Source organism: Mustela nigripes, chromosome 5, assembly GCF_022355385.1.
Source record: "Mustela nigripes isolate SB6536 chromosome 5, MUSNIG.SB6536, whole genome shotgun sequence".
In the NCBI taxonomy this organism is placed as follows: Eukaryota; Metazoa; Chordata; class Mammalia; order Carnivora; family Mustelidae; genus Mustela; species Mustela nigripes.
The window spans coordinates 140142182-140169218 of NC_081561.1; the positions used below are offsets into that span (position 1 = coordinate 140142182).

Below are 27037 nucleotides of genomic sequence, written 5' to 3' on the forward strand. Positions count from 1 at the left end.
TGTCAAATAAATAAATAAAAATCTTTAAGAAAAAAAAGAATATCTTAAATCCAAATATATATCAGTTATTGACCATCATTAAGTCCTGATGACTGTCTGGTTTTCTGTGTGATTGAAAATAGCCCAAGCATGTTGATTGTCACTGTTGGTCACCACATTTGTATGTGCAGGGAAGTCGAAGATCAAACCCACTAGTTATGCAACTTGGATGACAAAGGGCAGGGTATTAAGTTTGCTACTCTAACACACAATTCCAGACATTTTGTGGCTTTCAACAACCAGTGGCTTGCTCAGATAGCATGGGTCTGCTCTTTAGGCTACGGGCCCTGCGTGGATGGGTTTTCCCTTCCCTGGAGGAGCAGTGGTGTGGACATGCTGTTCTCCTGGTAGAAGGCAGAAGCGAGACTGCACTGAACCACAGTGTTGAATGCAAAGCTTCTCTGATGTGGCAGGCGTCTCATTTGTTCACACTGGCCACGGCCACTTCCATGGCCAGTTTGGACAGTGGGGCTGGAGGTCTACTGAGGCTACCAGGACCCATTGCAGGTCACATGACAAAGGGCAAGAGTGTGTGGGCTTTTTTGGGGTTGGGCATGGTGGGAGGTGGGAGTCCACCTCTGGAGAAGCCGGAGGTCTAACCTCTGTCTTGGGCCATGTAAGATAAGAAAGGACGATCTGTATAGTGGCGTCACCACTGTTGACATGGTGACATCACTACCACTAACGTCAAGTATGTTAGGTATTTGATCTTGGTTTGCAAATATGCTCTGTGCAACCAAGTTTGCAATTCCTTGCTCTCACTTCCAGTGCTGAACCGTCTCTGGGGACTGCTGTAGGAACCATAGGAAATGGCAAAGTGGTTGATTCTCTTGTGTAAGAAGCTCTGAGAACTGTCTTGACTTGAGCAGTGTGACCATGATTTTCAGAGTTGTTGGGCTTGTGTTTTTGGACAAGTGTGCTCTCCCATCACATGGCCCTGAGCTAAGAGAGAGGCCAGAGGCTGGGTAAAGGGAGGTGACAGTGGGTTGACAGGAGTGTCCATGAGCACCTGCCTGGACAGAAGCTCGTGGCTGCCGAGCAGGGTCCATGGCCGTGATGTAGGATCTCTGTGTCACATTCGCGGTACTGAAGTTCATCAGGTCACTGATAGCCACAGGATTAAATAGGGAGGGTGGGAAGTGAGCGCATCCTAGGAGTCACGGCCCTGGTGTGCGGATCTTGGTTGCAGATTTTGTGGGGAATAAAGCTGCAAGGCACATTGCTATTTAACTTCAGATAAATTTTTTAGAGATATTTGGAGACACCTTCTTATTTAAAAAAATGTTAATAGCATCATTTATTCAACAGGTACTAGATTCACAATGTTCAAAATTTGAAACAAAAGTCTCCATTCTCACCCTGACTCATGACTTCAGCTCTGCTTAAGAGGCCTTTGTTAGTTTCTTGTGGGTCTGTCCTTCCGCAGACCCTCCCTGCATAGTGTAAGACACATCCTTTGTTGCTGGAACACTTGGAAGACTTCCTACAGAATGAAAACTAAATTAGAAATTACTTGTGCTGGGGGTGACTGGGTGGCTCAGTCAGTTAAGTGTCTGACTTGATTCGGGCTAAGGTCACGATCTCAGGGTCCTGAATCCAGCCCCAAGTTGGGTGTGTGCCAGGTGCGGAGCCTGCTTAACATTCTCCCGCTCGCTCTCCCTCTGCCTCTCCCTGCCCTTCCCTTCTCTCTTAAAACAAAAAATAAATTGTGCTTCAAACTTATTTGGAATCTTCCAATAGGTGTTACATTTGAACGTGTTTGTTCCTCAGTATATATATTTTTTTAAAGATTTTATTTTTTTATTTGACAGAGAGAGAGAGAGAGAGAGAGAGAGATCGATCACAAGTAGGCAGAGAGGCAGGCAGAGAGAGAGAGAGAGAGAGAGAGGAGGAAGCAGGCTCCCCACTGAGCAGAGAGCCCTATATGGGGCTCCATCCCAGGACCCTGGGATCACGACCTGAGCCGAAGGCAGAGTCTTTAACCCACTGAGCCACCCAGGTGCCCCAGTATATAAGATTTTTATCACTCAGTATCCTATAGGAAAAGTATTTTTTGTCAGTATAATTGTCTTTGCTCTCAAGTTGAATATTTTAAGAAGAGAAAGGCTTTTTTTTTTTTTAAGATTTTATTTATGTATTTGACAGAGAGATCACAAGTAGGTGGGGGGGGAGGTGGAGGGAGTGGAAAGCAGGCTCCCTGCTGAGCAGAGAGCCCGATGCAGGGCTTGATCCCAGGACCCTGAGATCATGACCTGAGCTGAAGGCAGAGGCTTAACCCACTGAGTCACCTAGGCACCCCAAAGAGAAAGTTTTTAAAGGGAGTTAGTATAGGTCCAAGTACTGGGTATTTTAAAATTTAGCATTAGCAATACAGTTAACTCATTACAGAAATCTTTTCATTTTTTGCTGTTGAACTTCTTTTAAATTTATTTTTGTATCATTTTATTTTTTTCGTCATGACGGTGCACTCTCTAGTCCCTATCCCCTGTTGCCCTCCCCCCCTGCCACCCTCGGTGACCTTATCAGTTCGTTCTCTATAGTTAAGAGTCTGTTTCTTGGAGTACCTGGGGGGCTCCGTCAGTTAAACACCTGACTCTTGATCTCAACTCAGGTCTTGATCTCAGGGTCATGAGTTCAAACCCCACACTGGGCACCACACTGGGTGTGGAGCCTGCTTGAAAAAAAAAAAAGAGTCTGTTTCTTGGTTTGTCTCTCTCTCTCTTCTTTTTTCCTTCATTTGTTTTATTTTTTAAATTCCACATATGAATGAGATCATACGACGTTTGTCTTTCTCTGACTGACTTATTTTACTGAGCATTATACTCTCTAGCTCCATCCATGTTGTTGCAAATGGCAAGATTTCCTTTTTAACGGCTGAATAATATTCTACCGTGTACCCACCCCTATACCACATCTTCTTTATCCATTTATCTATCTCTGGACTTAGGCTAATGGGGATGCATGTATCCTTCTGAGTTAGCATTTTGTATTTTGGGGGTAAATACCCAGTAGTGTGGATTTCCAGATCATAGGGTAATTCTAGATTTAACTTTCTGAGGACCCTCCGTACTGTTTTCCAGAGCGGCCGCACCAGCGCGCATTCCCACCAACAGTACACGAGCAGTCCCCTTTCTCCAGATCCTCGCCAACACCTGTTGTTTCTTTATGATGCAAATCTTTTATCCTCATGGTGCTTCAGCTTTATTAATTAGAAAATTGATAGATGGATGCTTATTATCCAGCCTCAGAATAGTAGAAGCTGCGCTCTATGGAAGGCACACAAATATTCAGAAAGTTACCTGAAAACTTCTGCCCCAGCTGTTGTTACAGAATGAGCTGGCAGAAGGAAGAGTAGATCAGTAGCAGAGTAGGAGAGCCCTCTTTCCCCGGCTTTCAGAACTCGTCTCAGGCATCTAAGCCCCTTTCTCTGAGAGCGCCTGTTTGTCGGTGGCTAAGTAAATATTATTTCCATTAACCAAAGAGAAAGAAAAAAATGTTTGCAATACATCATTTCCCTGGCAGTTTGCCTAGGGCTCTTTTTTTCCCCGAAGCAGAAAGCGTCCCTGGTGGGCACCGAACAATATGCTTGTGCTGCCTGCAGATGTAGCTCGTTGCCCAAGCCCGAGGCCCTGGCCACATGCCTCCCGAAGAGTCACAGCCCCCCTTTCTGCCTTTTACACAGCAGGCGAGCCCTTGGAGGCGCCCTCTGCCACGGGCAGTGCTCTGGGTGGGGTTTTCGTTTTTTTTTAAAGCAACAATCCTAGGACGTTTTCCCAGGAAGATGTATCCAGAACTCGATCAAAGAACATCATTAGCAAAACCGAGGCAGTCATTTCCTGTTAGTAGTCTGAAGCCAACCTTAGGTTTGTTTGTCCCCAGGTCACTTGGGTTGGGGGCCCCCTGCCAGAGAGAAGGGGGGGCACTGGGGTCGTGCCTGGGTGATCCTGTCCCTGACCCCACCGCTTCCACTCTGCTCCAGGCCCCTGTGCCTGAACCTAGGAATTCACTGGAGGAAGAGGAAAGACCCCAGGATTCGGACTTCCAGTAAGACCAAAAACAGCAGCCGGAGAACCACCGAAGCTGTTCTTCATTGACCCACCGTGACTGCTGTCCTTGGGTATGAAGCTTGTCTATGTGCTGGGGATTAGCACCCCTGTGAGCCACCCAGGCACCCCGTGCGAAGTTTTTATGTGATATCTCATTTGTTCCTTGCAATGATCTCGTGAGCTTCGTATTTTAGGAGTAAGGAGAATGAGGACCAGGCACTTGTCCAAAGTCTGTTAAAAAGTTAAAAGTCAGTTAAAAAATAAAAGTTTTAACTTTATTCTGTCTGGTTCCAAATTCTGCACTTCCACAATATTATTACAGACAGTCTGCACGACCACGGTGAAGCCCACCATGGGTAAGCATGACATAGGTAACGGCCCGATCCCAGGCTCTAGGTTCAAATTCCACCTTGTGTCACGGCATTTGATATTTGCTTGTGGACTCTGGGAAACTACTGTTGTTGGTCAAGAAATTTTGAGGATGGAAGAAGCTCTAAGATAACCCTCTAGTAAGATGACCTTTTTTTTTTTTCCCCCCTTTCTAAATCTAAGAAAGTCAGTGAGAAGTTTTCTACTTCAGTTGCAGGAGACATTTCGTGGGCAGCCTTTGACATAAAGTCATTCATAGGCCATCACTTCCCCCACTGAGAGGCTGGGCAGAGGGTCTGCCAGAGTGTGGTCAGTCGATCAAGGCCATCCGTGGTCAGAGGACGGTGAGGCAGGACAACCTGTGGAATGACCAAGGCAAATTCTGAAGTGAACACGTGGCCAGAAGTTGGATTCAGTGTGGAGGGAACAAGGACCGCAGTGGGGAGAGTCTCCGTGGAAGCCAGAGTTGGGGGCGGCAACTCTGAGTCTGCTGACAGGGCTGGGGGCTGGGCTGGGGGGTCCCAGGGACATTCCCAGTGACTCCTAGGGAAGGGTTTTAGCCTTGTCACCCCTGCCCACAGTTTGTATACATCGTTTGTGTAAATCTGTGAAACCACTGGAAATATTAACTCCGAATTAGTGGAGACAAACCAATATTACCCAAAGGGACAGAAGGATTCTAGGAGTTAATTTTGCCTGTCTTCTGCCTGCTGCTTGTGGCATTTTTGATTAGACAAGGGTCGTCATAGTTTATTAAAAATAAACTAGAAATAGATGGAACCTTGTCCTGCCCCTGTCTTCTTCCTGTTACATCTCCATTTCATGTGGTTGTCTGGCCAGAACAGTGTCTATTTTTAAAGCAACAGAGAATGCTTTCAGGCTTGGGTGAGAAAGGCCGGCGTTAGTGAACCTCGCTTCGGCCCAGCGGCTCCTCGCAGTGAGTCACAAATCTCTTCCACCATCTTGGGATGGTGACTGGGCCACAAGGGAGCAGGACCGGGGAGACGTCCTTCTAACCTTTTGTACAAGTTATTGGGGAATAGAATAGAATAGAATCTGGTCTGAAAGGGAAACATCCCCCTTCCATGTTTTTTCATTCCAGGCCTTTAATGCTGTTGGTTTTTTTTTTTTTTTTTAAACTATATTTAGATCCAGAAACAAAACAAAACAGAACACGCAACTGAAGCGAGATGGTTTTAGTTTGGAAAAAGCCTGAGAGAGAGAAAGGTGGTGGTGGGGTAGGGGGCTAGGGTGTCAAACTAAATGATTCCAAATGCCAAGAGTTGAATCGTTATAAAACCAAGATGTCAGAGTTCATATTCTCTGCACCCCGGTTGCCTCCACTCAGAGCCCTGTCTGGGGCCCGCGCCTTTCCACCCGCTCAGGCACGGCTCACAGTGTCAGCCCGAAAGAGTGAGTCACTCAGTGGCACGGAGGGCACTGGGCCAATTGCAGGTTTTAGCAATTCCCTGTGATTTTAATTTGATCATATTTCTCTGTTTATAACCTTTTTCTAAAAAGAATTCCAAGTGCCCATGCTTCCCTCTTATTTCCGGCAAGCAGAGCTGTATTTGGTGATATTATCTTAGGGACACTTGGCGGCTAGGTCTGTTCTTCCCTGGATCTAGATATTTTCTCTTCTAGACACCACCTCCAGAAAGTCCTCTCTTAATACTTCACGCACACAGGGCCTCCTTCCAGCCTCCTCTTTGCAGCCATATGCACCGCTTCTAAAACCCCAACTCGGGGGGCACCTACGTGGCTCAGTGGGTTAAAGCGTCTGCCTTCAGCTTAGGTCATGATCCCAGGGTTCTGGGGGCTTGATCCTCAAGCTGAGCTTGAGGCTGAGTCCTGGGCTGAGCTCTCTGCTCAGCGGGGAGCCTGCTTCCTCCTCTCTCTCTCTCTGCCTGCCTCTCTGCCTGCTTGTGATCTCTGTCTGTCAAATAAATAAATAAAATCTTAAAAAAAAAAAATAAAAATAAAACCCCAGCTCAGTGCCTGCCCCATCCCAAATGTTTTCCTTGACCCTTCATTTAGTCTGTGTCTCTTCCTTTTCTGACTCTTCTTTGACACATTCTCTGTATCACAGGGTTAGTAACTCGCTACATACGAGTCAGACGCTGGTATGTTTGTGTATGTGTGTATTATATGTACGTATGCACACGTAGGTATATGCATTTATGAATCTGTGTTGTCGGAATGTAATACTGTTTTATCCATCGAAGGTTTAGTCATACATTTAGCTTCCAGTGTAGACAAGAGAGTCCCAGTTCTGGGCTTTACGGGGCCTTGTTCAGGTCCTTCCATTGCTGTGTCTCCCCATGGGGCCAAATGGACTCACCTCTGCCTTCTTATAGGCTTTGCTCTGGGTACCTGAGACTCAGAATTCCTTGTCCAAATGACCCCAAACCCACGTACAGAGGCTGTGCAGGTTCTTGCCTGTGTTTGTGGGGCTGTGCACTCCAGGCCTGAGGGAAGGGATAGGGAACCGAGGCAGGGTGGGAAGGCCAGGGCTGAGGTCTGGGTGCAGAATGCTGGGGAGTCCAAGAATCCTATATAGAACTTGGCCTTCCAAGCCCTTATGGAATACATTTTGTCAAGGAAGTGGGATGGGGTCATGCCTGGCCCACTCAGTCTGGAGAGCATGCAACTCTTGATCTTAGGGCTGTGAGTTCGAACCCTATGTTGTGTGTAGAGATTGCTAAAAATAAAATCTTTTTTTTTTTTTTTTTAAAGGAGGGGATAAACCCATTTTGTTTAAGTTTTTACCTTGATTCATGACGTTTACATATGTAGGTTAGGGTAAGTGGCCTCTTTTGTCCTCTTGCCCTCATGCCACAAAGTTTGGGGCTTTTGTCCCCAGCACAACTATTCATGTCTTGTCAGCAGTGTTTCAAAAATATTTTTGTTTGATTTCTTTGTAACTGGGGTGCTTAAGTCTGACTTTGAGTAGCTGAAAGGATATATTTTGGTTAATTACGAAACTTTGTTCTACCATGAAGCTTATCCCTGTACCAAGTGAATATTTTTCCTGCCTGTAACATGTATGGGGGTGGATAACATATCTACTAAATGAGTGAAGTTGAATATACAACCCCACAAATAATCGTAAAAAATAATTTATGGCAACAAATACTATTTTTTTCATCTATATTGCATTCACCCCCTACCCGCATGTACCAAGCCTCCCCTTCTTCCCTTCTATTGTTAATTGTCCAGAAATCGTTATTGAGTGTGCTGAGCCTGTGGCCAGGCACAATGAAAAATACATGAGGTCCCTATAGAAATTCTGTGCTTGGAACAAAGAAAGGACAAATAAGAAACTCTAATAAAACTTCAGATTTTATGGCTTTAACCGCAAGTGCTATGGTAGACTGTTGGTGTCTTGAAGAGAATATTTTCCTATTTTTAAAAAATGAGACCTTTTTGGCATTTTAAAATAATAAAAATGGAAGTGCTTTCATTTATCAGTAGCCCTTTTAGTTCTCATAATGTACTGGAAGGCAGACATGATCATTCCCATTTTACAAAGGAGAAAATCAGGCTCAGAGAAGTTCAGTGACTTCCCCAAGGCTACTCAGCTGTGACCCAGAAGGGCCAGGCTTAGTGAAGCTGCTTTGTGCGTATCTGGCACCTTCCAGACACCCAGGATCTTATCACAGTCACAAACAGTTGTCATTTAGAGCAGGATACATTGCCTGTGGGGTGAGATCAGGTTTGTGACGAAATGAGAAGCTTCAAAGCATGAAAGATTTTGGTTCTTCAAATACAAATTTCCCACTGAGTATAGGTTTATCTGAAAGATTTAAAAAAAGGAAAAGAGAGGGATGCCTGCGTGGCTCAGTTGGCTGGGCGTCTGCCTTCGGCTCAGCCATTGGGCTCCTTGCTCAGCAGGGAGCCTGCTTCTCCCTCTCCCTCTGCCTGCTTGTGTTCTCTCCCTCTCTCTCTCTCTGCCAAATGAATAAGTAAGATCTTTTAAAAAATGGAATAGAGAGGAGCGCCTGGGTGGCTCAGTGGGTTAAAGCTTCTGCCTTCGGCTCAGTCATGATCCCAGGGTCCTGGGTTTGAGCCCCGCATAGGGCTCTCTGCTCAGCAGGGAGTCTGCTTCCTCCTCTCTCTCTGCTTGCCTCTCTGCCTACCTGTGATCTCTGTCTGTCAAATAAATAAATAAAATCTTTTAAAAAAATGGAATAGAGAGTATCCATTGTATATTATATGAGTATTATTCAATTTCTTTTAAAGTCACTTTAAAATAATCAGATTTTTTGAGGTATAATTGACAGAAAATAAAATTCACCTGTGTTAACTGTGCCATGGGATGAGTTGGACAGATGTGTTCAGTCGTGAAAACATCTCCACAGTCATAATAAGGAACTGCTCCGATCCTCCGGGCCGCTTTGCTGTCACCAGTTTCTGGCAACCACAGATCTGCTGTCATGATAGTTGGGTTTTTCCTAGTATTTCATATAAATGGAATCATACGGTTTGTAGTCTTCTGTGTCCGGCTTCTTTTATTTACTTTGGGCCCACTTTTAATTATTTCTGCTTTTCCTCTTTCAGTCCTCAGGGCACACGAACGAGGCTTTACTCTCCAAGTGAAATCATGTGGTTCCCTAATTCCCTGCGACTTACTGTTGATGGGATGATTCACTCATAGACTTGGGCACCCCAGGGCAAACCACCGCTCTGAAATTTCCCACCCTTACTTTAATTGGCTTTAACTGGGCATCGACCCTGATGGCTTGAATGGCAGCTTTTCTGCTTTCTAACTATGTGATCTTGAGCTGATGTACTTTCTCCCCAGTTTTCTCACCATGGAGTGGGGATGATAACTGGATACCCCTCATTGGTTCTGCTTTCTTTCTAATTAGAGGCCTGTGCTAGGGACCCACGAGGTAGGATGAAGGACTTTACCCATTTATGGTATTTTCAAGCCAAACTAATCTTGCAGATTTTTCTGTAACAGATCATGGTGATCCTTATCTGATGGTGCCTTTGAGACACATGGTAACCACTTCAGTAAATATTTATAAATGTCAGCAAATAAGTGTATTTAAGGAGGAATATTTCCAAGCCCATGGAATACACAGCGTTCAGAACTAAAGAGAAGTAAATCACCAAACTGTTTCATGAACCAGGGAATTCCTGGATACTCAATTTTCTTCTTTCACTTTTGCGTAGAGTATTTTCTTTGCAAGCTGAAGGGCCTGGAACTAACCAGCCCTTGAATGGATCAATTTTATGACTTCAAGAGATAAATAAAAAGCCAAACCTGTTTCTGAAAAGGTCGTGTCTTTATTGCAAATCTATTATGCCTTTTGACAATTGAATTTTAGCACCCCTCCTCGAATCTATAAATTGGGCTCCAGTCAGCTAAGGCAGGTGTGCACATGGCAATAAAGCAGGAGACAGCTTGTGCTTCCCAGAAATATTAACAAGTTGATTCCCAAGTCAGATTTCCTCAAGGTGTGTGTCCATACTCAGCATTTTGTCCCGATTTTAACTTCTTTTTTTAAAAAAATATTTTATTTATTTGACAGAGATCACAAGTAGGCAGAGAGGTAGGCGGTTGGGGGTGGGGGAAGCAGGCTCCCTGCTGAGCAGAGAGCCCAATGTGGAGCTCTATCCCAGGACCCTGAGATCATGACCTGAGCCCAAGGCAGAGGCTTAACCCACAGAGCCATCCAGGCGATTTTAACTTCTTACAATTTATAGATCTCTACAAACAGAAACACGTTGGTGTTTTTAAGTAATAATTGTTGCTAACTGTGGGACAGGTTTGAATGTCAAAAATCTCATCTTGTGTTTATGCACATTTGCAGAGGCTGGTTGTGTCCTTCTGGATGGGCGAGATCTGACCCCTGTCAGGGTGGAAGGTTGAGATGGAAGGACAGGCATGCCTACACTACGCTTCTGATTTCCAAAGAAACCAATTAACCTTTGCTATGATCTTGACCTTCATCAGAGCTTACAAATGTTAATCCTCGCCACATCTTCCTTTGATAAATTTAGCACAAATCAATATCAGAAATAATAACAAGTTTTGAGGTATTTGGAGAAGTGGCCAATGGAAGAATGATGACCTTGCACATTGTCCATGTCACGTGTTGCTGTCTGGGACAGAGAAAGGTGAAGTCTGGACCTGCTCCTTAGAGATCAGAGCAGAGTCATTCTATGAGTCGGGCTATAAGCTCAAAAAAGCAGGGTAGCACAATGCCTGGCACATGATAGGTCTTCTACTCAATAAACATATAGGGAATAAATTTGTATTCCTTCAATAAGCATCTGCTAATAAATGAATACATGGGATACTGAAATAATAGGTTAATCTACTTCTAGACTATGGTAAAAAGAATCATGTAAGATAGCATTTGGTTCAGACAGATCAAATTCGATTTTGGGGTGGGTAAAAGCATTTTATAGACATTAAAACACAAAAACCTCTCTTACTCGGATTATTTTCCTGGAAGCCTTGTTTCCTAGATATTAGGAAGATGGCATGTACTTTAAGGGGAAACAAAAAAACAGGGAACAGAGAGTGCCTGTTGAGGTCTCAAGGGATACACGGGTCCCCAGGATTGTGGAGGATGACAGTCTTGTGGTCCTATGAGCTCTGGAGAGTGGCCCAGAAAGCTGGGATGGCCCGGGGTGCTGGCCTGACTTAGTGCTGTACTGATACTGGTCTGCGAGTTCTGAGGCTGAGGTCATGGTACCCCGCCAGCCTGTCCCTCCAACCAAACCTGACCTTGGACTGGACAGATTTCCCGTCTCTGACCTAGGTTTTATGTTTCTGAACTGCCTGCCACGTGGACTATTAATTTCCAAATGTGCTTAGTATTTTTTTTTTTTTTTACAAGTGGACTTACTTGAAAGGACTTAGGTTTGTCCATGAACCACTTAAACCATCTGCTTTCTGAGTCACCCTTTGGGGGACACTGGCTTACCCATTTATAGCCTGAAATAGATCACCTTTGCTTATACTCCTTTGTCTCCAAGCAGTAAAATTGCCCAGGTAGGAATTTTTGTGAAGGAGGGGGGAGTGTGTGTGTGTGTGTGTGTGTGTGTGTGTGTGTGTGTGTTGTGTATGTTTGGTATGAAATTGCCCAATACAATTAAGGATTTTTAAAAAATACTCAGAGCCTGATGGCTAATGATGATGAACATTTTTTCATGTGTCTGTTAGCCATTTGTATGTCTTTTTTGGAGAAGTGTCTGTTCACGTCTTCTGCCCATTTTTTGACATGATTATCTGTTTTTTGGATGTTTACTTTGAGGAGTTCTTTATAGATCTTGCATATGAGCCCTTTGTACTGTCGTTTGCGAATATCTTCTCCCATTCCGTGGGTTTCCTCTTTGTTTTGTTGACTGTTTCCTTTGCTGTGAAGAAGCTTTTGATCTTGACAAAGTCCCAAAAGTTTATTTTCACTTTTGTTTCCTTTGCCTTTGGAGACATATCTTAAAAGAAGTTGCTGTGGCTGATGTCGAAGAGGTTACTGCCTATGTTCTCCTCTAGGATTTTGATAGATTCCTGCCTCCTGTTGAGGTCTTTTATCCATTTCGAGTTTGTCTTTGTGTATGGTGTAAGAGAATGGTAGAGTTTCATTCTTCTATACATAGCTGTCCAATTTTCCCAGCACCATTTTTTGAAGAGACTGTCTTTTTTCTGCTGGATATTTTTTTCTACTTTGCTGAAGATTATTTGACCACAGAGTTGCAGGTCCATATCTGGACTCTCTACTCTATTCCACTGGTGTGTGTGTCTGTTTTGTGCCAGTACCATGCTGTCTTGGTGATCACAGCTTTGTAGTAAAGCTTGAAATCAGGTAACATGATGCCCCCAGTTTTGTTTTTCTTTTTCAACATTTCCTTAGCAATTCGGGTTCTCTTCTGGTTCCATACAAATTTTAGGATTGTTTGTTTTAGCACTTATACAGTGGAACATTGGGCAGCCATCAGAAAGGATGAATACCCAACTTTTGTATCAACATGGACAGGACTGGAGGAGATTATGCTTAGAGAAATAAGTCAAGCAGAGAGAGTCAATTATCATATGCTTCCACTTACTTGTGGAGCATAAGGAATAACATGGGGGACATTAGGAGAAGGAAAGGAAAGGTGAATTGGGGGGAATCAGACAGGGAGATGAACCATGAGAGACTGTGGACTCTGGAGAAACAAACCGAGGGTTTTGGGGGTGTTGGGGGGTTAGGAGGGCCTGGTGGTGGGTATTAAGGAGGGCACGTATTGCATGGAGCACTGGGTGTGGTGCATAAACAATGAATCTAGGAATACTGAAAAAATAAAATTAAATGAAAAAAATAAAAATACTCAGAACCTTACTCTTAATTTTAAAATCTGATAGGCCCCATGTTCTGCTCAATTCTATAATTTCAACCTTTGCCTTTAATAGACCTTATGACACCTTAATTTTCTGTACTGTCACGGAAAGTTGGGCTTAGATTTTATAATATAAGTTAGAAAGAAAGATGTTTGACAAATCTAAAGATCACTAAGACATGGGCTAATGTTCTGTTTAATCAAGAAACTGTGGTTGATCCTCTAGAGGAGGGTAATAAATACACTATCCTTGTTTTTCATCCACCCCCACTACCTGTTACATTTAGCTCTTTTACATGATAGAAGTCTCCCATCTGACAAAACTTCTGCTCTGAGCTGGATTGATTTAGGATGACTGTCGTTGTTATGGATCTTGGTATTTCCAGATTCTCTGCAGCATTTTCTTCAGACAGGAATTCCAAAGGGATCTCTACTTTTCACCTCTGTTCTTTAGATTCAAAAGACGTTCTGTGTGTTGATCTTTTATCTTGAAGCTTTATGAAATCGGAATGACAGTGTATCAATACCCAACAACCCTGAATCCTAAATTCACTCTTCTCAGATCCTGCAGAATAAAGCATTACCTTCTCATGAACTCTTACATTTTCTTCTCTCTCGTGCCTCTCTACAGCAAAACTGGAGCCATCAAAGGGACTTAATTCTAAGACACATTTTCTACACAAACTTGAGAGTCTCTCATTTTATTATTTTGTTCTATACTAAAAAGGATATCCTTTAATAATCGGACCCTGCACATAGGTTGAGCTGCTATCCTGACTTTAAATTCATTTATTCATAGGTGTTTATTGAACTTTCTTGACTTTAATGTCATTCATTCATTCGGTAGGTATTTACTGACCATCTACTCTGTCCCAAAATCAATGTGAGGGGCAAGGGATGCAGCATCTTTCCTCCAGAGACCAGATGGGTGATTGGCTGGTCCACCTGAACTTGTATTAGATCTCATTCATTCTAAGGCTTTTTTTTTTGTTTTGTTTTGTTTTGTTTTGTTTCGGACCACACACGACCCCACATATATACTTACTTCTGGTGGCAAATGCATTTCTTTTGTTTCTGCCTCTGCAAATAGCTCTGCTTATTCATTGGTAGCTGTCATTCCAAACCTTATGCTTATTTCAAGTGCTTTAGTTATGGGGTATATAACTTAGGTCAAGGTTTCTTGGAGAGCAATAGGAAAAACTATCCTCTACTTAGACAAACATCTCTTACAGGATAGGACTGGTGTGGCAGTATTGCTCCTCAGAGTTCTCAAGGCCGCAGGCTCCTTTTTGTCACTAGCTGTAGCTGGCCTACATTTCCAAGATTACCTCATAGTCCAGAATGGCTGCTCTAGCTCCAGCCATCATATCTGCATTTCAGCCACCCAAAAGGTCAAAGGACAAAGAAATAAGGTTAAAAGATTTGCATCAGATGTTCTTTAAACATTGTACACTTAGGTTTCCAGTCCTGTCCTCAAGCGTTGATACTTGTGAATGCACTTTTCTTCTAATATGAAAGAGTAAATCTCTGTCATCTCTCTAAATACTTTATGGTAATGGATCATGCTCTTTAATTCCAGAAGATCCCTGGCTGTGAAACGTGTTTACCCATAAAAGAAAGAGGAAAAGCACAGCACAACACTACTGATTTTAAAAATGCTTCTAATGCATCTTTAAAAATGAACTCACAAAATTAAAAGCAAATAGAGATTAATGCTCCTATTCTTCTTCCGGCACGTTAAAAAGCCTCTGAAAGCAGTGATGGTTTTCTCCATATTCACAAAGGAGTATTTGATTGCACCTGTGGGCCCAGGGAGCGCTCACTCTTGTTAATTCTGTATATGACGTTGACATCACATCTGAATGCCCCCTAAGCCACAGTGTAAGCACAATATCGATTTCCATCAGACAAGGAGCATCCCTCTGTGAGTGCCTTTGACAGCCCTGGGAACTGTGCTGTTGGGTACCTCAGGCCGAGAACAGGCCTCCATTCGGCTGTCGTGCATTTTAACAGTGTTACTTACTGCAAATGAAGAGCTTCTTCCATGCTTTTTTCCAGCAGCACGTCTGTGGCCTAACATTTCTTGGGAGGTGCTGCCAGGCCACTTTGGAAGGCAGCAGTAAGCCTCTAGAAGTCAGCTGAGCTAAGCATTTACTGCAGTATGATTTCTCCCCCAAGTTCTCCAAGCATTTCCCAGTCTGCATCGCAGGATGGGGGAGGCCCATGGGTGTAGCAGTGGCTACTTGATACAGTCTGGATCTTTCTGAAGATGCGGCGTCTACATGGGCAGCGGAATGTGTGTCAGAGGTGCCTGAAGAGGGCCAAGTGACGGATCATCGTGTCCCAGGGGAGAAGAGCTCTGGAACAAAAACAGACAAAAGCCAGGGAGAAAAGCCCAAAGGCCTCCAAGGGCTATGTTAGCATGGAAGGTTCGTGGTGAGCTGCAGCCCCATCTCAGTCCTGCCCTCCTCCCAAATGAAGCAAGTAAACCCCACCTGAGATCTGCAGTGGGCTGGTGGTAGACCCAGAAGCTTTTTCTTAAATCCGGAGGCCCCAGTGATGCTGCTGGGTTTTGTGGGCTTTTGTTCCGTCCTGCAGCTCCTGGAGTTTGGGTGAAGTGGGTGGGGTCAGGATCTAAGAGCCCCTGGGTTGCAGGCTCGGACACCGCCTTTTCTACAGGACTCGGGCCACGGAGGGACCATTGTCATTTTCTTCATGAGGCACAGAATGGAATCTTTCTTCCAGTCAGCTGCGGATACAAGCGGCTCTTGTTAGAAAGCAAATGCTGTGGGACATGGCGTTTCCCCTCAGAGAAGGCGGTTCATTTTCCACGGGGAATCGGAGAAACACGTTGGCCTATTGTGTGCCTGAGCAGCGCTCTCCTGGCACTGATCTCAGTGTCAAGTGACACTCTTTGACAGCTGCCACGTACTGCCACGCCCACTTAATCTGACTTGGGGGACAGAGGCGAAGGAGCTGTTGGCATCAGAGAGGGAACAGAGGAAATGGGAGTTTTGCTTTTTTTGGCAATGGCTTGGTTTCATTGGAGCTGGTTGATGTTTGCAGACTGCTGCCACCGACGTGAAAACACATGGCCTGTGGGAGACCGGCTGCCGGCTTCTGCTGACTCCTGCTCCCCGAGGACGCCGGGCAGGCGTGTGGCCCCCATGCCCAATGGGGGGGCTGAGTCAGGGCTCTGCAAAGACCCTTCTGAAAGCGTGTCTGGCCTCCGAGCCTTTCGATGTTGTAGTTTCAAAGACCTAAAAATAATCTTGATGTTTTCAGTTGCTCAAACACAGGCTGCATTGGGCAGTTAGTGGCCCAGGTGGCCGTCTCCCTGCTTGTCCCGCAGTTGGAAGAGTGGCAGGTGGACCAGCAGGCCAAGCCACTCCAGCCTGGGCTCTCCTGAGTCAGGGCCACAAAACTGGGTGTCAGTTCCCACACCATGGAAACTTGGACTTTGAGAAGTGGGGAAGGACTGTAGCTGTCTGATGCGGTGCCCAGCTGTTTCAGGTGTGCCATGATGTGACTTATTTGAGGGTACTTTTAAAATAGTAAGGAATTGGGGCACCTGGGTGGTTTAGTGGGTTAAAGCCTCTGCCTTTGGCTCAGGTCATGGTCTCAGGGTCCTGGGATCGGGCCCCGCATTGGGCTCTCTGCTTGGTGGGGAGCCTGCTTCCCTTCCTCTCTCTCTGTCTGCCTCTCTGCCTACTTGTGAATGAATAGATAAAATCTTTAAAAAATAATAGTAAGGAATTAAAGGCAAAGCCCCATCAACCCTCCCCTTGGCAGTTTGTTCTTCTGTGGTATACAGATGTGGGTCCATAAAGGCAAGGATCCCTATCAGGCTGCGCTTTTAATCTATCTATCTATCGTCCTTCCTTTCTTTCTTTTTTAATTTGGAACTTTGCCAAGGAAGGGTGAGGTTTCAGAGGAGTTTTGCAGTTATTCAGAGAGTTTGCCTAACCATTTGGTGCTTTCCACCTCTACTTTAAATTGCTGTGAAATGACGTCATCATCAGCAATCTGTTCCACATCCTGAGCTGTCACGGACACTGATCTGGCCCCTGAGTTGGCCCGATCAAGTTGGCCCACCAAGTCGGGACTTGGTGGTGAGGTGTTCATCACGACTCAGTCTTGGCTTCCAGGGGACTTCATTTGTTTGCCTGCAGCAAACAGATGCGGTCCAGAGTCATTCCTGGAGCTTGGAGCAGGAATGTTAGTTGGTATGGTTTTGTGGATTGGGTTGCTGCAAGTCACTTGGGAATGGTATTCTGTGCAACCGGAATATGAAATGGGCAACCTGGTCCAAGAAGTCTGGAGAGGAACTATCCTATCATGTCTTAAAATGGACAATAATGCCCGTGCCATTCTCCGTTTTGCCCTTGCCTTTGTCAGTGAGTAAGAATACATGGAAATTAAGATATCCCATTGTTCTCTGGAAGCTTTACCAGTCAATTCAGTGTTATGTTCTTTGTTTTCTTCACAAATCTGAAATTACAGAAATGTGGTTTTTCTGTCAACTGCTGATCCGTGATATCCACGTTAGAGGTGATGCCTGGAAGTGAGTTGCCCTGGGCACAGGAATCTCTCTGAGATCTGAGCTGTCGGTTCGGCATAGATTCTGTGTTCTCAGTTTTGGTTGCTCCGAGGGGGGTCTCATCCAGCCACCACTGCCTGGCCCCTTTGGTTTCATCTCAACAAAAGGCAACATTGAGAGTCCACCCCTACCCCCATGCCAGCCTCGACCGCCAAGCTGAGGTTTTCGCTGTGGGCTGATTGTTTCTGTCCTGGTGGCAAAGAAGAACTAGTTTGGACAAATTAAAACACAAGACCAAAGAAACCAACACATAAAACAGCCACAAGGACATGGGCTTACACTGGCTTTGCAGACAAGATGAATAAACAGCTGCTTCTGTTCCCCCACCCCTACCTCACGCACTTGAGGCTGTTTCTTCTCAATCTGTAGTAAGGATCTATGAGAGTCAGGTTATTGACATTTATTTATGTTTAAGCCTAGAGGAGTGTTTTTGTCGGGGGATAGGATGAGGGAGGATTATTCAGGGTAATTTTATGTGATTGCTAACAAAAGTCTTTTTTTTTACTCTTCATAGTTCCCATGGTGATTTTTTTCATTTGGCGCAGCATTGATCTTGTGGGTTTTAATTAGACTGTAAGAGCCACTCGGAGCAGCAAGTGTGGTGATTCGTTAGTATCTTCTCTTGTTTAATGTTTGTTGATGGTTAGACAACAAAAAGTGGTGCAAAATCTATTCTGTTGCTATCAGTTTCATTGCTTGATACCATAATAGGAATATAAAGGTGTCATGAAAGGGAGAAAAAATTAACAGTAAATGCTTTTGCCTTTTTTCCTCTTGACAGTGTCAACTCAAAATTCCTTTGAAATCACCTGGTAAAATTATGGTTTTCAGAATTCACAGAAGTGGTTAGACCCCAGAGGTTCTGAGTCTGAGGGCCTTGGCCTAGGGGAGGCTTGTGGTGGCGGGGTCACAGCAAGGGGTCAAGAAACCAGTACAGTTTGTGGATAGTAAGTAGCACACCTTATGTATAATGTTATGTTAGAGTTTTTCAAGTGTGTGTAGATGCTGTTGTGACTAATCAAACATAAATTCAATTTAAAAGCATAGCTGAGGGGCGCCTGGGTGGTTCAGTGGGTTAAGCCTCTGCCTTCAGCTCAGGTCATATTCCCAGGGTCCTGGGATCGAACCCCGCATCGGGCTCTCTGCTCAGCAGAGAGCTGGCTTCCTCCTCTCTCTCTGCCTGTCTCTCTGCCTACTTGTGATCTCTGTCTGTCAAATAAATAAATAAAATCTTTAAAAAAAAAGCATAGCTGAATTCACGATAGCCTTCTGTCATTAGTATTTTCTCAATAATCAAAAGATATGAAGTACAACTACTTCCACACAGGGATGCACATGATTTTTTTTAATTTAAATTCAGTTAGCCACAGTATGAGCACACTATTAGTTTTTGATATAATGTTCAATGATCCATTAGCACATAATTTTTTAACATTAAAAAATAGTCCCTATCTTTGAAATGGAAAGGGACCACTGTTCTGAACGATTTATCAGAGTAGTGTTGATCCATTTATGAACATATATGTTGATAAAGGTATTCCTCCAAAAGTGTCTATGAAAGAACTTTCTGGAAAACAGATGACTGACATTCATTACAATGTAGAAAATGTGTCCTATAGCTTCTGCCATTTCTCAGTGATAACACTCCGAATTACTGTTTGATGGTGACACCAGCCTTAGGAACAGAATAAGTCAGCCTCCCTTTGGCTTCTCTCTATATCCCCTTCCCTCTTAGCCTTTACAGTTTCCTCAGCTGTTAGGAAGGGGATGAATTCATTGCTTCTGTGTCGGTGGCTGGAAATTTGGGAACACTGTTGGAGAGGCACTGTGAATTGCAGAATAGGACACCTTCCATTCTGTGACCATGAAGTTTGGCCAAGGTTTTACTATGTCTAGGTGCCACTCACTAATGAACACTGCCTGTCAGCTGACATGGGAAGGGTTGGGGTTTCTGGGGAGCTCAAATAGAGGCACATGAAGAGAGCCTCAGGATTAGAATCTCCTAGATGAGTAAGCCTAAAGAGCCCGGCGGGGGTTGCTGGGAAAGGGGCACAGTTGACAAACAAATTCTCTACTTCCTTCCTCTCAGTTGCTGGGTCTACATGGAACTGGGATGTCTTCCCGTGTCTACTTCCCCAGAGATCATTGTTGATACCTACATAGCAATTCTTGAATTTCCATGATGAGGAGTTTTGAAGAAACGTGCTTCTGAGGAAAAAAGAAACTCTCTGAATTAGAGACATCAGTAGAAGTCTTAGACATCACTCATCCCAATTTCCCACTCCATGCAAGAATCCTTTTATAGAGAAGCTTCCTAGAAGTCTAGAATACAAGAGTTCTGGTCATCTGGAATCAAGAGTGCTGGCCGGTTCTTACTTGCACACTTAAATTATATGGAGGCAGAAAATAAGACGGCTAACCTGAGCCTGTGTGTAAACATCCCATTTGGCAGTGAGTGCAGATGTGTTAGGGGGAAGGAGCAAGGTAGGGTTGCAAAGGGCAGTGGGGGGTGGGGTGGGGGGTAGCAGAAATGCATGCAGGGACATGGAGTGCTTGCATGTGACTTCTGACCACAGTCTCCTGGTCTATTGTGTTTCTCCCCAGCACAGGTTGGTAACCACAGGAGCTAAGCAAATAATTCCTGTATCTATTTTTTCCTGTTTGGACAATGAATGCAATGTTTGTGTGCTCAAAAAGGCCCCTTTTCCTGCCTGCTAGCCACAGTGATCTGCTTAGGAAGAAGCAAAGTTAAGAGCCGGTTAAAACGCACATGCACTTTGCCGTGGAGCACCTGACATCATTGCTGGGTACTTTCGGTTTTGGAGTCTGAAATAACACACATTCCAGGGGCCTGGGAAATTCCCGGGTGGCCATTGCCAGAAGTCATCTCATTGAATCTCATTAAATTGTGGTGGAGGTCCCAGGCTTCTAATCTTGAATGGTTCAAAGGGAAAAAAGAGGTCTCTGTGGGGAAAGATGCCTTTGAAAGGCAGTCCACCTGTGGGCAGAGTCTCCTGTGCCTTTATGAATACTTCTAATGTTCTCTTTCTCCTCCTTAAATAATGACTGCTACTAAAAATAGCTTTCAGAGGGATATCAGAATATAGCTGTGCATAGCAGGACCTTAGGCATCAGACAGATCACCGTCGAGTTTGGAACTTTGATTTCCCACACTCTTATGTGCAGGTCATTACCAGCCCAAGCCTCGTTGCCCATGTAATTCCCAAAGGCAAAGGCATTTGGATGATAACAAGCATGTTTCCTAGACATGCGTCCTAGTTCCTACTTATTTTTGCCACAGTAGCTATATTTTGGGTTCAGGTCTTTACATTAGTAGCTGCCATTCCCACCCTTCCAGACACTTCATCCTTCTGGATGAAATTAAAATGACGATGCTTAGCCAAAGTCTAAGGGCATGGCAGGGAAACACTGGCCATGGGTGGGTGAACATCCCCCACTGTGAAAGATGGATAAGGGGAGCAGAGGTGGAGGAACAGGAGAGGGGCAGTGGTGGGTGGGGTGAGCAGATACTCCATGATCCTGTCCTCTACCTGGTAAAGAGGATGCTGGGCAGTGCAGTTCCAGCACTTTCTTATTACCATTGTCGGGACTTCTGGAATTAGCAATTTGTCACTTTGGGAAGGCATCCATTGGAGCACCCAGCCCATGACAGAGGTAGAGCAGTCTGCGTCTTGAGGTCCTCACGTGTGAAGAGCCTGCCCTTAATTTAGGATCATTTTCCTGCTCTGGAAAAAATTTTAAAAAGCCCTGTTGTGTCAGATCCTGGTCCAGCAGGCGGCATGACACCAAATGAGGTTCTGTGGGTGGGCACTGGGCAGCCTCATTTCCCTAGATACAAGTCCCACATTTATTGCAGCACTGCTCACAACAGCCAAGATGGAGACACAACCCAGGTGTCCACCAATGGATGAATGAATGAACAAGAAAATGTAGTATATACACGTGATGGAACATTATTCTGCCACCAAAAAGAAAGAAATCCTGCCATCTGGCAACAACACTGATGAAATTGGAGGCCATTATACTACAAGAAATAAGAGGGTCATGTCCAACAGGTATCACCTGACACTGCATATTTGAAGAATCTAAAAAAATAGTTGAACTTCGAGAAGCAGAGAGAAGCCTGGTGGTTGCCAGGGGCTGGGAGGAGGAGGGAATGGGGAGTCGTTCTTCACCATATCAAGTTTCAGTCTTGCAGGATGAATGAGTTCTAGAAGTCCGCTGTGCAGAGTGGTTCAGCGGGAAGCTCATGTGTTGTGTTCCTACCACAAATAAAAAAAGAAAATCAGACAAAACAAAACAAAACAAAACAAAAAAACAAAAAACACCAAGATGCAACTCACTGTCCAGCCACGACTTTAAACCTTCTCTGAGCTTCCTTGGAGTTTTCTGCCTGTTCTGGCCCCTTTGGCACGAGTCTCGGGGTTTTTCTGCCACCGTGTGAAGCGAGCTCTTCCTTCTGTTTCTCCAAATGTACCTCCTTCAGCTCCAAGTGGCCTCCTCAGCTCTGTGACTGCGGAGGAGATGGGCAGGCCTGTTCGACCTTTCTGTGCTTTTCCCTACCCTGTGTTCTGGCGCCGTTCACCCTAGGTTTCCTCAAGATCTCTGTGGTTACACGGGCAGCCGTGGCTCCTCTCAGAACTTCCACAGCCAAATCCCCTCAAAGCCAGAAGCCCGGGTTATATCCGGACTTCAAGGCCGACTGTGATTTCCGTTCCCTTTGCTGTTGCTGCTCTGTTCTACCCGAGCAGGGGAAAAGCCGGGCCGCCTCCTGTTCTCGCAGCTTTTCCTGACCAGGTGCAGAGTCCCAGGACTTTTTTGTGTAAGTCTCTGGCTCTTTTTGGTGAGGGAAAGCAGCGTCGTAGCCTCTGGCTTGGAAAGATCTCTCGGAGGAGAACGCCTCTGGAGGAGAAGCATGTCCTTGTGTCGCCGCGCATTGCAAGTCTCAGAAACAGAAGTGGCTGTGGTTGTAAGTCACCCCTGGGTGTCGTTCTCTGACTCCGCCCCTCACAAAAGGGAGAGAAGAGGAGGCACCCAGGCTCTAGGGCTTAGTTCGGGGCCCGCCAGCCCTGCCCTGCTCTGGGGAGGCCTCCCTCCCCGTCCGCCATTCCTCCCCTAGCGGGTTCAAGCTGGCGTCGCCCACGGAGAAGGGCCGGCTGGGCGTCGTACAGAACGGCTTCGGCTGGTGCTGTCTCGGCTGTTTAACTGTGACCCTCACACAATTATTAAGAAGAAAATGGCCTCATTTCATTACTAATGAAATTTCCTGAAAGCCCATAGAAACAGGGGCTTGAGGGGAGCCACGTCTGCTTGTGTGAGAGCCGAACTGCAGGGCGTAAGCGCGCCTGACGCGATGGGGCGTGTCTCACGTGCGTCCGGGAGTCGCGGACATGCGCAGAGAGCACGTGGGGGGGGGGGCTGCAGACTCACCCGGAAGTGCTTAGTTTGGAACGTCGACACCCAAGGCAGTAAGAAAACAAGAAGAGGTCACAGTCCGGTGCTTCTCTTGTCTCTTGGGTGTTTGCGATGTGGCCGAGGCGGGGATGTTGACTGCTGGAAGCTGTTTCTGGAGCCCACAGCCTCGGTCTTACCCCTGTGAGTATTGACAGTGATGTGTTACTAGACACCCCCGCCCCCCGCCGGCACCTTACCGGAGGGAACAGACACTGAGCCTGGAGGGAGGATCATGTCAAAGGAAAACAACCCAGCGGGTCCACCCAGCCCTCCCGCTCAAGAAGGTCCTTCCAGGTGAAGACGGCCATTGACTGATCTACTCTTTGATGTAAAACAATCCTCAAAAAGTGAGATTTGCTGAGGTTTGTCCCACTGTCCACTCCCCACAGCTCTGATTGATCGGATTTAAAAATGATACTGATATAAAATTTTAAAAATGATAGTAAATAAAAGTTCCTTCTTCCTCTTCTTTCTTTTTCCTTCTTTCTTCTTCTTCTTCCTCCTCCTCCTTCCTCCTTCTCCTCCTCTTCTTCTTCTTTTCTTTTCTTTTAAAAAAACAGTAATAGAGAGACACCAGGGTGACTCACTCAGTGAAGCGCCCCACTCCTGATCTCTGCTCAGTTCTTGATCTCAGGATAGTGAGTTCAAGCCCCGCGTTGGGCTCCACACCCAATTTAAAAACCAAATAAATAAAATTAAATTAAAAAGTATTAATTAATTTTTAAAAACTGTAATAGAAATTCAGTCCATGCTTAAGTATTTCATTGCTCTAGCCATAAATACATGTTGAAAACCCTTCCTTAACGTGGAGGTTTGGAAGTCCTAAAGAGTGATGAGAATCATTACCTGCTGTTGAGAAGATTGCAACCTGGAATATTCTGTTTGTGTGTTTATTTTAGTACATGTAGTGTTGTAACATTGTTCTTCTGTATATGTGCTGAGTAATTCCTTTCACTGTAGGACTTTGAACTAATTCATTTCTGTGCCCTTTTCTACTCCTATGACTGCAGATAGTTCATTCAGGCCACATCTTAGTTTTATATGTAACGGGTGTTTAATAAACACTTGACTAATTTAATGGTTACTTCTGGTCTTCGAATGACATCTGTAACTTATGAAGTAGATATTGGGGTGAATATGAGGAACTATCATTTGTCCAAATTCACCATTTTTTCCTTTTATTGTAAATTAAGTAATTATAAAATTACTACATGAAGGATTATGAAAAATAATCGCATTCTCTTTTCCTGCCTGTTGCAAGAATCTGTTCTCCTTTAAGAAACCATCCCAAAACTTAGGGCTCAACACATATTTCAGCGTACCATCGCGTGGTTCTTTGGGTTGACTTGGTTCAGCTGGCAGTTTTGGGTCAGGGTGTTCTGGGTTAGGGTGTGATGCTGACTGGGCTAGGAGACATCGCTTCTTCACATGTGTAAACGGCTCCTTTGTGAGCGTGGCTGGAGTCGAGAAGGCTAGCTGAGCATCTCGTCTTTCTGTGTGGTTAACTTTGGCTTCCTCATAGCATGGGGTCCTGGGTGTTCCAGAGAAGCAAGGCTAAAGCTGTAAGACTTTTTTGAGCTAGTCTTGGAAATTCCAGAATAGCACTTGGGTCACATTTACTCAGGCAAGTCACTAAGATCAGCCCAGATTCAAGCAGAGGGCACTTAGATTGAATTTCTCAGTGGTAGGAGTAGCAAGGAATCTGTAGCCATCTTTAATTTGCCACATGACGTATGACGTATTAAAAAGTAGCCTTTTTTTTTTTAAACATTTAAAGATTGCTTATTGAGTTGGACCCATTAATAAAGAGAGACTTATTTTTGTTTTAGAAAAGCACAGATATGGTCAGTTCTCTCACTGAGCAATTAAATTTTAGATGATGGTAATTTTATATTCTCCCTAAGTTGTCATAGGCCAAGTAGAGTATACTGTAGGTGCCCACTTGGAAACTGGTACCAGCATATCAGTTCTGAGGTCCTGATTCACTGGGCCTCTCTGAGAATGTTCTTGAGAACAGAACTTCTGGGGGAACAGAACGTCACAACGACCGCAGGACAAATACCCAAGCCCATTAAGACAATAACCACCCTTGTAACAAAACATTTTCCCCGGGAACCATGAACATTGTGAAATTAAATAAAACAGGCTAGTTCGAGCCCTTTCCGGGGGGAGCTGCTTTGAACCACAACAGCCAGACAGAGTCATTCTGTTTAACAAGAGAGGGTAAGAAAAACAGACATTTCCCAAGGTTGGCCCACTTCACGAAGTGCCATGAGGCTCTCGTTAAAATGTGATGTACTGAGATCCCCGAGGGCAGTTTGGCCTCTGTGCATCAGCCTGGCTCCAGAAGCCTGCGCTGGGGCATTCAGGCTTGTTCTGCCCTGGTCTGGTCTCACGGCCACCTCTGAGTACACTCGGGCCTCTCTTAGGAAGACCTGAGACCCCACAGGGAGGGTCCTGCGCCAGCTTCCGGGCCACCAGCCCCATCTACCTGTGTGTTTTGCCAATGCTGGTTCCCATGGCAACTCAGGGTCTCAGTTTGCCATGCTCTTGGGAGCTCAGTGTACTTGGTACAGCCCCATTGGCCCCACAATAGCACCGTCTGCACAGAAAGAAAGGGAGCTGCTTCCTTGAGGCCCCGACGCTGGGACGGTGCTTGGCACACAGTAGGCTTTCGGGCAGCATTTGTTGACTCAGCAGTGAAAGGCAGAAGTCAGTCTGTGCTTTTTCAAAATATTGAGTTAGTTACAGACACCGAAATAGGGAAATTTCGATGACGACTCAAGTGTTTGGCTTTTCCTGAAAACCGTGGAAAACCTGGTGATATTGGGCCCAAGGGGCAGTAATTGGAGGGAGCAGTATGGCTGTCCTCTCCAGGTCGGCGCGTGTTCTAGGGGCCAGTGGCCACCTGCCCCCAGCCACATGTTCACCCACCTCTTCCCTCCTTGAGCCCTGGAAAGCATATCCCACAAGGCTTGTCATCTCTGACTTGCAAACACTCTCATGGTGTTTCAGAAATTCCTGTACCTGGAGGTTTGTTTTTGTTGTTGTTGTTGTTGTTGTTTTTAAATAATTGCCTTGTTGAGATATGATTCACATATCGTGAGAGTTATCCTTTTAAGGCCTACAAACCAGTGGCTTTTAGTCTGTTCAGAGCGGGGTGTTCATCAGAACTAATTTTGGAACATTTTCATCACCCCCAAGAGAAACCCAGTGCCCGTCAGCCGTCACTCCCCATGTCTTGCCTACTCCAGGCCCAGGGAACCGCTCATCTGCTTTCTCTCCCTATAGACTGGCCTATTCTGGATACTTTGGATCAGTGGGGTAATATAATTTGTGACCTTTTGTGCCTCCCTTCTCTCATTTAGGGTACGTTTTAAAGGCTCATCCTGTTGTAGCCTGTGTCTGTGTTTCTCCACTGAATCATATTCCATTGTCTGGAGAGGCCCCATTGTGTTTATTCATTCTTAGGTTGATGGATGTTGGATTGTTTCCCTTTGGTGGCTGTTACAAATAATGTCCAGAAGATTGTCAACCCCACTAAGTAACTACGTTATGCAGCACATCAGAGATGAGAGGGGAAAACTCCACACCGGAAAAACAAGGATGGGTTATCAACGTACCAAAAACTTCGGAAAATCACTCTTGTAAGAAGGAAGGATATAATGTAGCGGCTCCTGAGTTCCTGAGAGCAAAAGGCATGCCCGGGAAAGTGTGGTGGTGGCAGAGTGGTGGCTGGTGAGGGGGTGATCCTCACCAGGAGGCACAGTGAGCGGGGCCAGAGGCCACGTGTGACCTGCAGAGGCCTCTCCGAGCTAAGTCACCTGGGGAAGCTGTCTGGTGCCAGTGGAAAGGACTCGCCTGCGCTATCGTTGCCAGCTGAAAACAGACTCTGTCTTTTAGGGCAACTGAGGTCAGGGAAGCCTCTGGCCATCAGGGAGCTGTCCAAGGGCAGCATTGTTTGCTGTAGTAGCCAATATCAAGGCCATGTAGCTTGCAGGCCTGGATAAAAACCAGTGGTGCCAGTGGAAAGGACTCGTCTGCGCTGTCGTTGCCAGCTCTGGTCATCTGCTGTCACGGCCTGCTCAGGTTGGGGGCCTGCCTAGGGAGGAAGAGGGTTTTTATCCAGGCCTGCAAGCTACATGGCCTTGATATTGGCTACTACAGCAAA

The 27037-nt window shown here is 45.3% G+C and overlaps 1 protein-coding gene across 3 annotated transcripts in view; it reads left to right on the forward strand.

The window, feature by feature from the left end:
* ZDHHC14 (zinc finger DHHC-type palmitoyltransferase 14) overlaps positions 1 to 27037 on the forward strand; it is a 266729-nt gene that overhangs the window by 60830 nt on the left and 178862 nt on the right. The window contains exon 1 of one of the 3 annotated variants that reach the window (XM_059401335.1): positions 22727 to 23007. The exons of the other annotated variants lie outside the window; for them this stretch is intronic. Within the exon in view, the coding sequence (XP_059257318.1) occupies positions 22766 to 23007 (242 nt within the window). The 5' untranslated portion in view covers positions 22727 to 22765. Of the gene's footprint in view, positions 1 to 22726; positions 23008 to 27037 lie in introns of those variants that run through there. 3 annotated transcript variants of the gene reach the window in all.